Source organism: Schistocerca nitens, chromosome 1, assembly GCF_023898315.1.
Source record: "Schistocerca nitens isolate TAMUIC-IGC-003100 chromosome 1, iqSchNite1.1, whole genome shotgun sequence".
Taxonomy (NCBI): Eukaryota; Metazoa; Arthropoda; class Insecta; order Orthoptera; family Acrididae; genus Schistocerca; species Schistocerca nitens.
The window spans coordinates 1,170,491,367-1,170,509,311 of NC_064614.1; the positions used below are offsets into that span (position 1 = coordinate 1,170,491,367).

The following is a 17,945-nucleotide window of genomic DNA, read 5'->3' on the forward strand; positions in this document are numbered from 1 at the left end:
GACGGACAGATAATAATTGTCTAAAATAAAAAAAATAGACTTTTAACTCGAGGGAAGACTTGAACCAAGGACTTCTCGCTCCGCAACTGCTCACGCTAACCACGGGACCACGGCGCTCCTAAACTTACATTATCCTTGATGTTGCCTATCTTGCATATGGACTACTTGGTTTGTATATTTTGCTTATTTTTTTAATAGTTCCACACAACTTCTTCCTGTTTTCTCGATTGATCTGTGTTAAGTTTTTCAAGGCCTTTCCTCTGTGCCAACATATAACTAAATCGCAGGGGGGTGCGACGGGGAGGTTCCCTTGTTAGGAAGGCTTCCAGTGACACTTTATCCGCTTTTTTAAATAATATCATTTTGCATTTGTTTCTGGTGGATTTGGAAGAAACGGTATTGAGCATAGCTACAACGACCTTGTGATCACTAATCCCTGTATCAGTCATGATGCTCTCTATTAGCTCTGGATTGTTTGTGGCCAAGAGGTCAAGTGTGTTTTGCAACCATTTACAATTCGCGTGGGTTCGTGGACTAACTGCTCGAAATAATTTTCGGAGAAAGCATTTAGGACAATCTCGGAAGATGTTTTCTGCCTACCACCGGTTTTGAACAAGTATTTTTGCCAACATATCGAGGGAAGTTTGAAGTCCCCACCAACTATAACCGTATGAGTGGCGTATTTATTTGTTACGAAACTCAAATTTTCTCTGAAATGTTCAGCAACTATATCATCGGAGTCTGGGGGTCGGTAGAAGGAGTCAATTATTAACTTAGTTCGGCTGTTAAGTATAACCTCCACCCATACCAATTCGCACGGAGTATCTACTTCGACTTCACTACAAGATAAACCACTACTGAGAGACACAAACACTCCACCAACAATTCTGCCTAATCTATCTTTCCTGAACACCGTCTGAGACTTCGTAAAAATTTCTGTATAACTTATTTCAGGCTTTAGCCAGCTTTGTGTACCTATAACGGTTTCAGCTTCTGTGTGCTTTCTATCAGCGCTTGAAGCTCAGGGACTTTCCCAGCACAACTACAACAATTTACAACAATTCCGACTGTTCCTTGATCCAAGCACGTCCTGTATTTGAAATGCACCCTTTGAGCTTGCAGCCCATGCCGTACTTTCCCGAGGCCTTCTAACCTAAAAAACCATCCAGTCCACCCCACACAGCCTCCGCTACCCGTGTAGCCGCCAGCTGAGTGTAGTGAACTCCTGACCTATTCAGCGGGACCAGAAACCCCACCACCCTATGGCGCAAGTCAAGGAATCTGCAGCCAACACGGTCGCAAAACCGTCTAAGCCTCTGATTCAGACCCTCCACCCGGTTCTGCACCAAAGGTCCGCAGTCGGTTCTGTCAGCGATGCTGCAGATGGTGAGCTCTGCCTTCATCTCATAAGCAAGACCGGCAGCCTTCACCAAATCAGGTAGCCGCTGGAATCCAGAGGGAATTTCCTCAGATCCAAAGCGACACACGTCATTAGTGCCGACATGTGCCACCACCTGCAGCTGTCTGCATCCTGTGCTCTTCATGGCATCCGGAAGGACCCTTTCCACATCAGGAATGACTTCAACCGGAATGCACACGGAGTGCACACTGGATTTCTTCCCCTCCTTAGCCGCCATATCCCTAAGGGGCCACATTACGCGCCTAACATTGGAGCTCCCAACTGCCAATAAGCCCACCCTCTGCGTTTGCCCCGACCTTGAAGGCTGAGTATCATCCTCTGAAACAGGGCAGGCAGCTGCATCTGGCTCAGCGAGAGACAGTGCCTGAAACCTGTTTGTCAGATGCACCAGGGAGGCTTTCTGATCAGCCTCCGGGGACGTCTTTCGCTGCCTGGCACGCCCTGGAACGACCTCCCAATCAACCACAGGCAAGGGCTCAGCCCCACTGCGGGCAGCAACTGGGGCAACCACAGCGGCAGACCGATCTGGGGACAAACGAGGTGGACATCCCCGTGATACCCAAGTCCGGCTCCCCACAGTGATGCCCATTGGCAACAGCCTCAAGCTGCGTGACCGAAGTCAGCGCAGGCTGCAGCTGTGAGCGAAGGGATGCCAATTCAGCCCTCTTCCGAACACATCAGTCACAGTCCCTGTCCATTCTAATCGATGTTGAACAACAGTTACTGAAACACGAGTCCGTGTCTAGATAATGCAAGGGAAACACGCATAGAATGTATGAACTAACCTGTACAAATGCCTAACGACTGCGTTACAATCTGCCTGAATTTACGATTACAGTAACTAAAACTCGAAATTACACCTCCTATACGAAACTCACACGCAATTTAGATAAGAATCTACGAAGTAAACACAGAAAAGAAGGTATACACGTATCTTTCTGCGCTGTCGATGTGCACCAACTGGGAGCTCAGGCCACACTCGTCTCTGAGAGCCTACTAGTCAGACAAGTGCCACTGATATGCCAAAACAAAACAAATGCCTAACGACTGCGCTACAATCTGCCTCAATTTACGATTGTGCTTGTTTAGCACATGCGCGAGAAAGCAAGTTTTCATATTCTGGTCCCCTGTACTGCACACAGTTTTCACCTACCAGGAAGTTTCACTACCTAGACCAGGCCTGAAAAACCGTGCCTTATGAATCAGTCCCCTCCAGCGAGTGCTTCGCTATCCATCTCCACTCCCCGCGGTGCCGTCACACTTCCGATAATACCAGTTCCCTGTACGTAAGCGCCAAAAGACACGCTGACAAAACATCGATTTTTATTTATGTACTTGTCCCGAAGTCTTGTACTTCCATTAATCAGACATTTCAGTATTTAAGTTCGTGTTATTTAACTTGGTCTTGACACGTTCTGCAAATTCTATTTCAGTTGGCGATGTAGTGAAACCAAGTTGACGATCCAAAGACGTATTGAACATCAAGTGATCAGCTGTGGGGTGGTATTGTGCTGTCGCAACTTTTCCACGATCTCGTACTCAGCATCTTCCGGTGAAGAATCACCTGAGAAAATTTCATCGTTGGAATACTGCGAGAAAGCCTGCAATAGCGGAGTTAACGTGCTTCATTGAAGAATCTGTACTTTACAGAATGAAGTTTTCCCCTTGCAGTGGAGTGTGCACGGTTATGAAACACCGTACCAGATTAAAAGTGTGTGCCGGAGCGATACTCAGACTCGGGACCTTGGCCTTTCGCGGGCAAATGTTCTGCCACTGTCCCACCCAAGAATGACTCACGACTCATGAACTGTACTGTCACAATTGTATGTTGCTAAGGAAAGATTTCTGTTTAGGAGTGAAATCTGCGACTTTTTGAGCACGTCTGTAACCTTGTTGTGTCATTAAAAAGTGTAGGCATCTGTTTTATGTCGTGAGTAACGTGATTAGATCATTTCCATGTTGCAGACTTCTTCTTTAATATCATTTCTAGAACTTGTAAGACTAATATTCATTGGATTATTAAAGAAAATGATATCCGGCTTTACATATTCCAAATATTTAAAACGACCATGAACCACATTGCTGACTTCATCACTAACGGAAGCAAATCTTGGAAAGTTTACTTCCAAGTAATCTTGTCCCAGTTCACAGCAACTTGGGAAATAACACAAATTTTCCTTGTTTAATTATAAATTAAGCAACGCGAGTTTACACCGCAATCCGTTAGCACCCGTAAATGCATGACAGAAATTTTACCAGTTCTATTGCAGATTCCTTCACCAGTAAACCGTCGCATTTCTGAGCTCTCTTTAATTTTAAGCATACGAGATAACGACGCATTTAAAACCTTTCTGTTACGGCGTAAACTCAAGCGTCGGCCCGCCAGTCGAGAACGACAGGGAAGAGAAGACTGTGAGAAGAAGTCACCCAATCGCACGCTGACCGACCTCCTTTCCAGGACGACTACGTGACAGCTGTGGCCCCTATGGGAAGAGAACATAAGGTCCGCGCCCGAATTGTGCGGCTCACTTGGATAGCAACGTCAATGATAGCCACTTTGGTAGCAGCGTCAACTTTAGCCTTAGACATCTCTACGTAGCAAAGACTTGTGTCGGTCTATTTTGAAAAAGACTGATTATTTTGTATGTCGCCCTTTGCTTGCAAAACATCTCACAATGTTAAGTATTGTATTTGTCTTACAGTAATAAAACTCATTAATATGAGTTATTTGATTGTTTCTCTAGTGAACCGAGTATGCAGCCTCCCTAGAGACAGCTCTTTTCCTTGGGATTTGATTTTTCATGCAACTCTTTTACACCTTTTTTCTACCTTACCGACAAAAGGGCCTCGATCGTCACGAGAGTTAATGCTATGGGTGGCTTCATGGCGCGAAGAGATTTGTCAAGCAAGATTAGTAGATTTGTGTTTTGAACCAAGGATGTTTTACATGCTGAACGGTATTCTTTCTTTTCGGGATTATTAAGAACCATAGTAGAAAAACGGCCGCAGAATAATCAGAATCAAAACCACTACGATAGACGTAATAATAAATGACAACTTGAATCATAGAGCAATATTAAAGAGATTAAATGTGAACAAAACGCGCAGAGCAAACGTGACTAACGGAAGAGTGATGCTCTTCGAAGTCTAACAGACGGTGCCCCACTCGACAGCTGATTAAGAAACGAACAGTAGTTTGCCGCAAACTATGACGGCAATGCCCGAGTGGAGTTGGATGGGGAACCGCTCAGGGTCGGATGATGTCTCGCGAGCCACGCTTTGCCAGTGCGGAATTCAAGACACTCTGTTCACAGCATAAAGAAACAAGAGCACTGCAACACAGCGCCGTTGTTATGTCTCATTTAATCGTTGGTTATGAGCAGTGAAGAGTTTCTCTGACACACATATTCTTTGTCGCCACAGATGGTCTTCGCGGTGGCCACCGCCGCCCCCGGCCTCCTGGGTTCGCCTGCTGTCACAGCAGCAGCCGCCGCCCCCGTGGGCTACGCCGCCCCCGCTGTTGTCAAGGCCGCCTTCGCCACCCCTACTGTAGGCTATGCCAGCCTGCTGTAGCTTACCTCTCGCCGCCTCTGTAGCTTACATCGTCTCTCCTGCTGTCATCCAGAACCACTAATTACAGATGCGTGACCTCAGACGCCGCCTATTTATTTATACACCGTTTCACAAATGTTTGCACACCGGTCACGTAAATAAAGTAACTTTTCTCTATAAATTATTTTGTCATCTTTATTTATTTTAGTACCTAAATCGTCCCCTTTGTATCCACATCTATTCCTGTACGTATAAACTTCGAAAACACTTTCTTCTACTAAATAACAGACATTACATGTAACCTCCATACACCATTGTATATGGAGATAGTAATTAAACTAAAGAGAATTAAGGGGTAATATTAATGACTTGTGCTTTAAATTTTTTTAGCTTCAAGCTGTTTTATAGGTACTACTTTGTGTTGACGAGCAGTACTTTAAACTTCTAATGTGTTGAAACCAGGGCAGAGAATGTGTAAGAAATATCGTACCTGCTGAGTGAAACCAAATGAGGAAATCATTTAATGTGCGCCTTTTGGTGGTTTACGCGCACATTAATGTAACACTAAATAAAAGTTGCTCTTAGTAAGTATCGATGTTATAGCAGCGCAAAGAAATTATGAGCACCAGAAGGTAGACGAAGAGAAATTCAGGCTACACGTCTTCCAGACACAAATTAGAACACTGAACCATTACCTTTATACTCTACAAAAGGAAACAATAACTGGTACAGAGAACGAGAAAACTTCGAAGTTTATATGTGGGGTCATTATTTTGACTGACGATACATGAAATTTCCCACGTGGGTGGGCAATATATCGAGCATACAAGTTTTAAATAGCTTTCGAGTTGCTGATCAACTCTCTCACGATCTGAAATCGGCGCAACATCTGTCTGCAGCGATGACTGTGGTGTCACCGCCAGACACCACACTTGCTAGGTGGTAGCCTTTAAATCAGCCGCGGTCCATTAGTATACGTCGCCACTGTAAGTGATAGCAGACCGAGCACCACCACACGGCAGGTCTAGAGAGACGTACTGGTATTCGCCCCAGTTGTACAGCCGACTTTGCAAGGAAAGGTTCACTGACAAATACGCTCTCATTTGCCGAGACAATTGTTAGCATAGCCTTCAGCTACATTTGCTACGACCTAGCAAGGCGCCGTATTCAATTGATATTGAGATTCTATTAATGTATCATCAAGAGCGATGTTCTACAAATGTGGATTAAAGTTAAGTATTCCAGAAGCTACGTACTTTTCTTTATAGCATTCATTACGTATCCTGTTTCAGACCTCACGCCAGCCTGCGTGAGTTCAAGCGCGCCTTTCGGCTTCCTCGAATTGTGTCTAGGCTGTCTTGTCTAGACACAACAAGGACCATGCTTTCTGCTCTGAATCGACAATCCACATGAACATCAGATTTTCGACAGATTGAATACACTTTACATCTTTACATACTGTTGCTAAGTAAACATTACATTTCCAGATTCCTTTTAGAATACTGTGACATCATAGATGAGATAAAGTAAGAAACTCTAAAACTCCTCCCGAACAGGCCATGAAGGCCCAACGGTATCGACCGGCCACCGTGTCATCCTCAGGCATCGGCGTCACTGGATGCGGATATGGAAGGGCATGTGGTCAGCAGACCACTCTCCCGGCCGTATGTCAGTTTCCGAGACCGGAGCCGCTACTTCTCAATCAAGTAGCTCCTCAGTTTGCCTCACAAGAGCTAAGTGCATCCCGATTGCCAACGGCACTCGGCACACCGGATGGTCACCCATCCAAGTGCTAGCCCAGCCAGACAGCGCTTTACTTCGGTGATCTGACGGGAACCGGTGTTACATCTGCGGCAAGGCCTTTGGCCAGATGGGATAAAGTCATTAATTTTATTCTTAGAACGTCTTTTGTTCTACTTAACCTCAACTAGGTCCCAGATAATAAAGGTAAACATCACACTTTTCGCGTTTCCAATGTATTTCGCAAGTAGTGAAGAATACTGTGACATCATAGCTGTGGAAATTAATTAATCTTTTGTGTGGTAAACAAAGTGCGGTTCATAAATGGAGCTTTGAAAGCTCTTACCCACTGCAGTCACCTGTTGGTAACAGCTGGAACAGCTCATAGTAGTCAGGCCGAGCTTCTTTCACTTTTTAACATTAGAACCACCTGTTGGTGATCGTAAGAAAGTTGAATGTGGAACAGGAGTTGATTTTATTATGTGTTTTCAGGATTCAGAGAAGAGTATTTCAAATAAAACTCAACTTCAGCAACTACGAATTTTTAATTGGTTATTAATATCTTATAAGCAATAATCCTGGCTGATCCATTCTTTGCTTTAACTTTACGAAGTAAATACATGCACTGTAGATTCAGGACTTGAACTCTGAATATATTTATTGTTCAAAAGACACAACACCGAGTCATTATAGAAAAAAGCAGAAATGTGTAGGAAGATTTTCTTATTGTTCCTAGTTCACTACTGTAATCCGTTGTCGACTTTATCTGTATCTGCTAAAATTTCTTTTGTTATGTCAACATAATAGTCTATGGACGAGCGTTGCTGTTGGGAGAGAGATATGTTTTATTTACGCTCAAATGTCGGCAGAATAAAATCAAATGGACCAGGTGAATTATTAGGGAGATGATGTTACCACAATACTCTTGACTGTTGGTCATTGTGAAAGGCTGAAAGAAGAAGTTTTTCTGAATTAATGTTCTTTTAGATAAAGAAAGTGAAATAAAAAACTGAAACGCCACACTGTCCCAGAGGAACCTGCACGACCATACGTTGATTGTAATCGCAACAAAATTAAGGACCATAGCACTTAAGTGAAAGGTTTTAGGAGCCTGGTGGTTCCTAGTGGGAAATGGATGAGTTGAAGTTATATATACAAGGAAGTAGTGACTCTGCTTGCAGGATGGATAGAATTTCTGGTCAGATGAGTACAGGGTTTTAAATAGAAAATCAAATGGAGGTATCGCAGGAATGATTTGAAGTTATATATACAAGGAAGTAGTGACTCTGCTTGCAGGATGGATAGAATATCTGGTCAGATGAGTACAGGGTTTTAAATAGAAAATCAAATGGGGGTATCGCAGGAATAGGCCTAATACTAAATAAGGGAATAAGAATGCAAGTAAGCTACAATCAACAACAGAGTGAACGCAGTATCACAAGGCCGAACACCTTCCACAGTAACACAAGTTTGTGAGTTACATACCTCCACAGATGATTAAGAGATTCAATGTACTATGAGATAAAAATAAATTATGCAGATATTAAGGGAAACGAAAATTTAATTGCATGGAGAACTGTAATACAACAGTAGTACAAGGAAGAGAAGGAGAAGTAGTAGTAGAATATGAACTGGGGACAGCGAGCAAAAGAGGAAACCACCTGGTAGATTTTGGCATAGTGTGTAATTTATTCATTGCTAGCACCTTGTTTAAGAAACATGAAAGATGACTGTATACGTAGAACAGACCTGGACTGGTAAGACGGAGATTTAGGAAGTAGGTCCTACATTGTAAGATATTCCAAGGAGCAGATGTGAACTCTGACTATAATTGATACGCTGTAAACTATAGATAAAAACTGATGAAATACCAGAAGGGTAGGAAATATATGTTTTGTGACTTGGATGAGTTGAGAGAACAATAGCTTATTCAGAGTTTCATCGGGAGCATTAGGAAACGATTAACTGAAAGTGGGGAAGCAAGTATAATAGAAACCGAATGGGTAGCTTTGAAAGGTGAAACAGTGAAGGTACTAGAGGATCAAATAGGTAAAAAGACAACGGCTCGCAGACATCCTTGGATATCACACGAGGCACTGAATTAAATTGATAAAGGATATTCACAGAAAGTGCAAAATGGGAAAGCAGAAAACGATTAAGGACAAATGCAATTCGGTTAAAGGTTGTACAACTATAGGAAAGATAGTTACCACCTGTAGGAAAATTAAAGAAATTTTTCGAAAATAACAGTAGTAGCAGTATGAATATCAAGCGTTCAGATGGAAAGCCAGCACTAAACAAAGAAGGGAAAGCTCAAAAGGTGGAAGGAATATATAGAAGGGCTATACAAGGGAAATTATCTTGATTGTAGTACCACAGCAAAAGAGAGGAACTAGATGCAGATGAGATGAGAGGTATGATTGGGAAGAATCTGACAGAGTTCTGAAAGACGTAACACGAATCAATGCCCCTGCAGTATACGACATACCCTCAGACCTACTAATAAACTTGGGAGAGCCAGCCATGTCAAAACTAGTCCACCTGATGTGCATGATGTATGAGACATGCGAAATACCCCCAGATTTCAAGAAGAGTGTATTAACTCTAATTACAAAAAAAAAGGAAATGCAGACTGGTAAGGACATTACGAAACCATCAGTTTCAGAAGTCATGGTTGCAAAATATTGACATGAATTCTTTACGTACGGGTGGTTCAGGCCGACCTCAGGTATGATGAGTCTGAGTTCCGGAGAAGTGTAGGAACACCGGAACACCGCTGGCAATGATGACCCAACAGTTTATCTTAGGAAATGGGCTAAGGAATATTAAGTCTGCGTCTGTAGAATTTGTAGACTTAGACAAAGCTTTTGACATTGTTGACTGGAACCAACTCTTCGGAACTGTGAATGTAGCAGCTGTATTGTACAGGGAACGAAGCTTATATACGAGTTGCATAGAAACCAGACGTAGTAATAAGAGTCCAACAGCATGAAAGGGAATCAGTGGTTGAGGTGTGCGTAAGGCAGGGTTGTAACGAATCCCTGGAGTTACTGAATCTGTACACTGAGCAAGCAGTAACGTAATGCAAAGAATAATTTCGAAACTGCATTAAAGTTCTGAGATAAGGAAAAATATGATTGAGATTGGACAGCGATATTGCAATTTTGTTAGAGACGGCGAAGGACTTGGAAGAGCAGCTGAATTTTTTGAAAGGAGTACGATGAACATCAACTGTTGCAAGGGAGAGGCAATGGAATGTGGTCAAACAGATCAGGCGATTCTGACGCAATGGGGTAAGAAAATGAAACACTAAAAGTAGTAGGTGCTTTTTGCCCTTTGGCCAGCGAAACAACTGATGACGGCCGAAGCAAAGAATATATAAAAACGTAGATGTCAATGGCAAGAAAAGCATGTGTGAAGAGCGGTAACTGGTCAATACCGAATACATATTGAAGTGTTAGGAAATCGTCACGGGAAGTATGACTCTGGAGCGAAGCGTTGTGTAGAAGCGAAACCTGCATGATAATAAGTTCAAACAAAATGAGAACGGATATTTCTGAAATGTGCTACTACAGAAGAAAATCGAGGATCTCACGTAACCAGTGAGAAGGTACTGAACTAAATTCGGAAGAAAATAAATTTATGGCACAACTTGTCTAAAAGAAACGGCCTGTTAATTGAGCACATTCTAAGACGTTAAGGAATTGTCATATTGGTGCTGATGGGAGTGTGGGGCTGGGAGTGGGAGGTAAAAACAGAAAAACATAGAGGTAGACTAGGCGATAAATGAAGTAAGTAGTTTCAACTCGATGCAGGTTGTTTTAGTTACTAGGAGATGAAAAGGCTTGCACGGGATAGAGTAGCATGGGGAGCGGCACTAAACCAGTCTTTGGACTGAAGATCAAAACAACAACTCAACCTTGGACCTAAAAAGAATTTGAAACACTATTTACATACATTGCTCCTCATTCATTATGTAAGTATCGTCTGTGGCGTTTAACCCACGTGTACAGTGAAATTTGAACTTTTTCTCATTTGGATTTCGTTGATAGATTTGATTTATAGATTATAAATAATTTCTTATGCTGGTTCTGTACAGTACAAATAACTGTTGTATTAAAGCCAGTGAATGCACAAAACAGTTCTATAGTTTCAGATCTTTAAAGCTCGTCAGCACTTGAGTGTTTGCTCCCACTGCACGGGCATGAAGTGTCAATACATTCTGAATGCTCGTAAGCTGCTACGTTTGTTTGTGTAGCAGTGGCAGTATAATGTGTGGTTCTTATTTACTTGTCATCAAGGTACGTGTGAGGAGTGTGTCAACTTTGTGGCGAATATTGACGGATTTTTGGCAAACCATTAACATGTTATGATTCGCCATTTTTCTTTATCAGAGGTGATCACAGAAAAGAAAGAAACTTAATACAGCTTCTTGTGCATGATGAAGTGTGTTAGTGTTGCAAAAACAGTATTGACATTGTTCTGCCGGTGGTTTAAGGTCATGGAGAACCAGCAGGTGTCCTATATGTTACGTGCGTGCTTTAGACGTGGGGCATGATATCACCTGCCTCAGGTACTACGTAGGAAAGAATGTTTTAAAAGTAACATATGTTGGAAATATCATATTAAAATAATAGCTTATGGTGGAGCCCTAATACATCCTCATGCTTTGGAGCAGTAATCCAATTCGGTGCTGGAGGATCTGCTCTATTATTTATGTCACCTGATTCAAAGGATCCATTTTAGAACTCCATTTTCCATGCAGGCTGTAGGTAGAAACAAAATAACTACACACGTTTACTATAAAATTTTTCAGAACAGCTTTATTGCTATTTGTTTCATTAGAAGCACATGTCTCTCGGTCCTATGGATAAAACAAACACTACGAGTGATTGAAAAAGAACCTGCACTTACCATGCTGCTATTAGGTAATATGACACAAACTTTGAGTTTGCAAGACGATGTTTCCAGCAATGATAGCTTCCGTACATTGCACTGTTACAAGGAGAGACGCCCTTCCAAGCATCATTATGTAGTACTTCACTTATGGAATTGTACAAGTATCACGAGATAAGTGACTGCCGCACTAACCGTGGCTGTGAAGACATGAAGGTCGATGTCACAAAAACCCATAGCGGAAACTCGTAGTCTGTCCATTGGAAGTCGCAGAACATCGACTGCTGGCCCGGGACGCAGGAGCGGCTGCAGCCTCGACAGGAGCAGACCAGCCCTGTCGGCGCGGTCAGCCGCCGAGGAACACACCCAACACACCACCAGCTGGCGTAACAGGACGTTAGTAAGTGCAAATAACTTCACGAGTATTTCCGCTCTCTTGTCTGTTTCTTGAGCCAGGATTATAAGCCAATAGGCACAGCAAGTCATCTCGACGAAATCTCCCAGGATGGCCAGCAGCAGTGCGGGTCCGAAGTGGAGACTGCAGAGGCGAGCGCAGCGGTGAAGAGCCAACCTGGCGCGCTGCAGCCGCCGCACCTCCGCCCCCACCGCCCCCGCCGCCACCTGCTGTCCTGCGCGCGTCGCCAGCTCCTCCAGTTCTTCCTCGCTGCCCGCCGGCGGCCGGGTACTCCTCAGCAGCTGTCCACAGACGATGCCCATCCTGTGTCGGAGTACCAGCATAACGGCGAAAAACTGAACTCGCCAGATCGTGATAAAACCTTGAAGGCACAGGGTGGTAGTACCTATTGCCCTAAGTCTGAAGAAATAGGTTGCTAGTAAGCTAACTCGTATGACAACCAAAACAAGGACTGTAATGGAAAGTAAAATTGCACTTTGGCGAGTTTTGCGATATATTTCCGTTCTGTAAGTGTGATCTCGCATGGCGAGCAGCGCATCTACCTGTTGCACCAGGTCCGTGATACTGCTAACGCCATCTTGTCCAGTAGACAGAGATCTACATAAGATTGTACCTGGTTCCAACATCGACAGTAAAACAGATAACACCATTACAAAATGCACTGTCATAGGGGAATGCTCATCTATTATGATTATATGCTTTACTAAATAACTGCAGTAAAAACCAAAGGCAATGACAGAGACAAGCCACATCAAACATATGAAGTAGCCTGTGAGTCGCTTTAATGACACACTAAAGGCACAAGTTGAAGAATTTTTGTTGTCACTGATGATGGGAACCAAACCAAACATTTGAAATGTAAGGTACAATGGTCTCACTGCGCTTTCGAAACTATGACCACTCGATCGAGAAACAGATCTGTATGGACTGATCATAATTGAAAGAGCTCTCCTCGTGTAACCGAGTAGCTCTCACGACTGAGTTACGACCTAGTTGTCAGACAGAGCACAAAATGAGAATTTCAATTTTCTTGATGGGATAACGATCGAAATGTAATTTCACGAATACCAGTAATGAATCATTAGCGCTAATGAGTCGTTAACTTGAGAGTGTCGGCAAAGAAATATTACATCCTGTGTCAATCGCGGGCTAGTTGTTTGTAGACCTATATTACAACCATTAATAATTTAAGGACAAGTGTTAAGGTAATACAAATATTTCATATACCATCTTGGAAATAGATTAAAGAGAACATTATAAATTTCTAATCTCATGAATTAATGTACCACTTTGGATTGGTTTCAACTGACAGCTAGACTGATTCACGAGAAAGAGATATTTATACATGCTATTATCGTTATGCCTGATAAGTTGTCTGGCTGTAGATACTTGGCGCTATCTACACAAAGCCAGTGCAGATCACTCCTGCTGTATAGTTGGAGACAAGAAGCCATTCCAGAGCTCTACGACCACTATGCACTTACACGCAAAGTTTCTGTGCCTAGATCACATTTTACTTATTACAATTGAAATTTATACATTTTTCTAGATAGCAGCTGCTATTTCCCCCCTCAGATATTTTGCACACCAGATGAAATATTTCCTGTCTGTCCTGGTTCTCCAACGGACCTTCATAATTCCGAAGGAACGTCGTCTGATACCGGGGCTTGTTTCGACTCAGGTCTTTCAGTCTTCACACAAACTCTTCTCGCAGTGTCATTTGTCTCAACTCGTCTTCACTTACTTACATTTATTTTTCTATAATATTGTCTTTAAGCCTTGTATGGTCCCTTTAAATATTCCTTCCACCTTTCAGCTAGCCTGCATAACGCAGTTTATCAATATTTGTCAGAGAATAGCCCATATATCCTTCAAAGACACAGAAAAATACTATGAAAAGCTGCGAAATAAATGCAGTCTGAATCAATATAAAACGACTCTTTACTGTTGCGATTCTCAATCTGCAGCTCTCCACTCTAGTTTAACCTGTGCAGCTCTTGTCATTACTGAAGCACTCCTGTAATCACATTAATTTTAAGCCACGTACTGTGTCATACCTTGGTGCACCTCTTCAACTCTTAATTCCCACTTCCAAACTTTATCAAACTGACTACTTCTTCATACCTCGAGACATGTCCTATGAACCAGTCCCTTCCTGTAGTCACGCTGTGCCACACATTTCTTTTCTGCCCATTTCGATTGAATCCCTCGTAATTTGTTTTCTGATCTATCCATCTAATCTTCAGTAATCTTCTTATTACCACTTTTCAAAAGCTTCTATTAGCTTGTTGTAGGAGCAGCTTACTCTCCACGTTTTATTTCTGTACAAGTCCAACCACCAGGCAAATGCTTTGAAAAAAGATATTCTCTTACATAAATTTACATCAGCTATTAACAAATTGTTTTCAGACGCACTTTCCCTGTCTATTTACCCTTGCTAATTTGGCCATCATCAGTTACTCTGCTGCCCAAGTAGCAAAATTCATCTACTATTTTTTAACAGCTGATTTTCTAAAATAAGTTGCTCAGCATCGCCTGATTTCATTCAACTATATTTCATTCCCCTTGTTTTACTTTTGATTGTGTTCATATCATCACCTCTTTTCAAGACACTATCCATTCCCTTCGACTACACTTCCAAGGCCTGTGTTTACTCTGCAAAAATTGCAACGTCACTGACAAAAATCAAAGTTCTTATTTCTTCCCCGTCAACTTCAGTTTCTTTTTCAACTTTCTCCTTAGTTTTCTTTACTGCTTGGTCATTCTACGTATTGATTGACAACAGGTATAGGATTTAACTCTGCCTCACTCCCTTCTCATCCATTACCTCCCTTTCATGTCCTTCGGTTCTTGCATGTGCAGCTTAAATGACCCTCCGTTTCCTGTATTACATCGCTGCTACCTTCAAAATTTCGGGAATAGCAGTCCAGACCACACTGTTAAAAGATTTGTAAGCCTTTATGTGTCTTGAAACACTGCACGATTGATAGCTCGCTCTACGCCTCCTAGAAGAGAATCCTCAGTGTGAAAGGGGCGAGGCACGTTTGTCGCGATTGACGTTGAGACGGTTTCCCGGAGAAGGCAGTTAGTGAAGCAGTACGGACAGCTTAGGCCTGCGGGGCAACAGGCAAGCTGTTTGTTCTACCGACCGCGTGACTTCCAAACTGGTCTTTCTGAGCATCTTCCCGTCTTCAGGGACGTGCACCAGAGACGGGAGTGGACGCAGTACTGCTTTGGTTGACCAGGTTTGGAGACGAGCGGTGGGTCGTCGTCATCAACTCATCTCCATGCGGCTCCATGTTCTTCCACTATGTACCACACCACAGTGGTTCTGCGTGCCCAGCGAGCTACTTTTAGTTAGCTACTTCGGTTCCGAGACCACACGGCGTTCATAAAGAATGAGGTGTTTGGTCCTGCTGCTTCTATATCGGAGTTGGTTCAGACTCCTGTCGCTGTTGCGCCCTATTCCTGTGTCCAATCAGGAGCGTGTCGTTCTTGTCAAAACATAATGACTTCCATTTAGTTATTACAATAGAGTTATAACTTGATTGTGTGTTTTAAGGTACTGGTGTTTTGTAAATTTCTTTTATTTTCAATGTCATTAATCGTGACATTCACAATATTTTTATTGCCTATTGTCTTGTGTACTAAATCGCCAAGGCGTCTTTGTTAGCTACGTGGAATTCAAAAGCTTACGTGCGTCACCGCGGCAAATCTTGTTGCTTGTATTTTTGTGGATCATATTTGCAAAACCGGGCCTGTGTTTACGTATGTGAGGTTCATCAGACAACTGTTGGCGTCTTCCTTCCACCTAAGTTTCCAGTCCCGTGGCACGGTTAAGTATTTACCGTTTCCGCCTCGTGACGTGACTTGTAGCTGAATCTCAGTTGGCGGCTGAACTTCTTTCCTATCAGGGGTAAGTGAGGGTGGTTGCCTTGGCCAGCTACCTAATTATCTCTTAGTTAATTTTCACAAATGCTATGTCTACACTGCCAGCATCTAATCTGATGACCTAAGTTTTACTTACACTACTGGCTATTCAAATTGCTACACCAAGAACAAATGCAGATGATGAACGGTTATTCATTGGACAAAAATATTATACTAGAACTGACATGTGATTACATTTTCACGCAATTTGGGTGCATAGAGCCTGAGAAATCAGTACCCAGAACAACCACCTCTGGCCGTAATAACGGCCTTGATACGCCTGGGCATTGAGTCAAACAGAGCTTGGATGGCGTGTACAGGTACAGCTGCCCATGCAGTTTCAACACGATACCACAGTTCATCAAGAGTAGTGACTGGCGTATTGTGACGAGCCTCTTGCTCGGTCACCATTGATCAGAGGTTTTCAATTGGTGAGAGATCTGGAGAATGTGCTGTCCAGGGCAGCAGTCGAATATTTTCTGTATCCAGAAAGGCTCGTACAGGAACTGCAACATTTGGTCGTGCATTATCCTGTTGAAATGTAGGGTTTCGCAGGGATCGAATGAATGGTAGAGCCACGGGTCATAACACACCTTAAATGTAACGTCCACTGTTCTAAGTGCCGTCAATGCGAACAAGAGGTGACCGAGACGTGTAACCAATGGCACCCTAAATCATCACGCCGGGTGATACGCCAGTATGGCGATGACGAATACATGCTTCCAAACTGCGTTCACCATGATGTCGCCACACACGGATGCGAACATCATGATGCTATATACAGAACCTGGATTCATCCGAAAAAAATGACGTTTTGCCATTCGTGCACACAGGTTCGTCGTTGAGTACGCCATCGTAGGCGCTCCTGTCTTTGATGCAGCATCAAGGATAACCGCACCCATGGTCTCTGAGCTGATAGTCCATGCTGCTGCAAACTTCGTCGAACTGTTCTTGCAGATGTTTGTTGTCTTGCAAACGTCCCCATCTGTTGACTCAGGGATCGAGACGTGGCTGCACGATCCGTTACAGCCATGCGGATAAGATACCTGTCATCTCGATTGCTAGAGATACGAGGCCGTTGGGATCCAGCACGGCGTTCCGTATTACCCTCCTCAACCCACCGATTCCATATTCTGCTAACAGTCATTGGATCTCGACCAACGCAAGCAGCAATGTCGCGATACGATAAACCGCAATCGCGATAGGCCTCAATTCGACCTTTATCAAAGTCTGAAAGGTGATAGTACGCATTTCTACTCCTTAAACGTGGCATAATAACAACGTTTCACCAAGCAACGCCGGTCAACTGCTTTTATGTGTATGAGAAATCGGTTGGAAACTTTCCTCATGTCAGCACGTTGTAGGTGTCGCCACCGGCGCCAACCTTGTGTGAATGCTATGAAAAGCTAATCATTTGCATATCACAGCATTTTCTTCCTGTCAGTTAAATTTCGCGTCTGTAACACGTCATCTTCGTGCGGTAGCACATTTTAATGGCCAGTAGTGTATTTTACTTAAACATTACTTCTGTGTTCATGAGGCTGTCATTCTATGTTTGTGCCTTGGGGCGAGTTCCAACTAGTTGCTTAGTAAAGCAGTGTGGTTTGCATCTTATCGCGCTTGCCGTAAGTAATTTCGGGTCAGGACCACATTGCCCCATACGTGATGGTTTCACATCAAGCTGCTTTGATTGCTTTGTTTAATTTTAATGAACTCCTTTTAGGTAATCCTGAATTATTTGTTGCATTTTAGGTAACATCAACAAAGGCAAAGCGAAGATAATGAAACGTAGTCGAGTTAAATCAATTGATGCTAAAGGAATTAGATCAGGAAATGAGACACTTGAAGCAGTAAATGAGTTTTGCTATTTGGAAAGAAAAATAACTGATGATGGCCGAAGTACAGACGATATTAAATGTAGATTGGCAACGGCAAGTAAAGTATTTCTGTAGAAGATAATTTGTTTAACATCGAATATAGATGTGTCAGGAA

At 43.0% G+C, this 17,945-nt stretch overlaps 1 protein-coding gene and 1 pseudogene across 1 annotated transcript; both read right to left on the reverse strand.

The window, feature by feature from the left end:
- Positions 1-6,721: 6,721 nt before the first annotated feature.
- LOC126206762 (5S ribosomal RNA) lies at positions 6,722-6,839 on the reverse strand (annotated as a pseudogene).
- Positions 6,840-11,752: 4,913 nt separating this feature from the next.
- On the reverse strand, positions 11,753-12,325 carry LOC126233106 (gustatory receptor 23a-like). The gene has a single exon (XM_049942841.1). The coding sequence runs from the start codon at positions 12,323-12,325 to the stop codon at positions 11,753-11,755; it is 573 nt and encodes a 190-aa protein (XP_049798798.1).
- Positions 12,326-17,945: the final 5,620 nt, after the last annotated feature.

Bases quoted from the DNA above. Each gene is read 5' to 3' on its own strand.
- LOC126233106 (XM_049942841.1), bottom strand. From the start codon at position 12,325: ATGGGCATCGTCTGTGGACAGCTGCTGAGGAGTACCCGGCCGCCGGCG.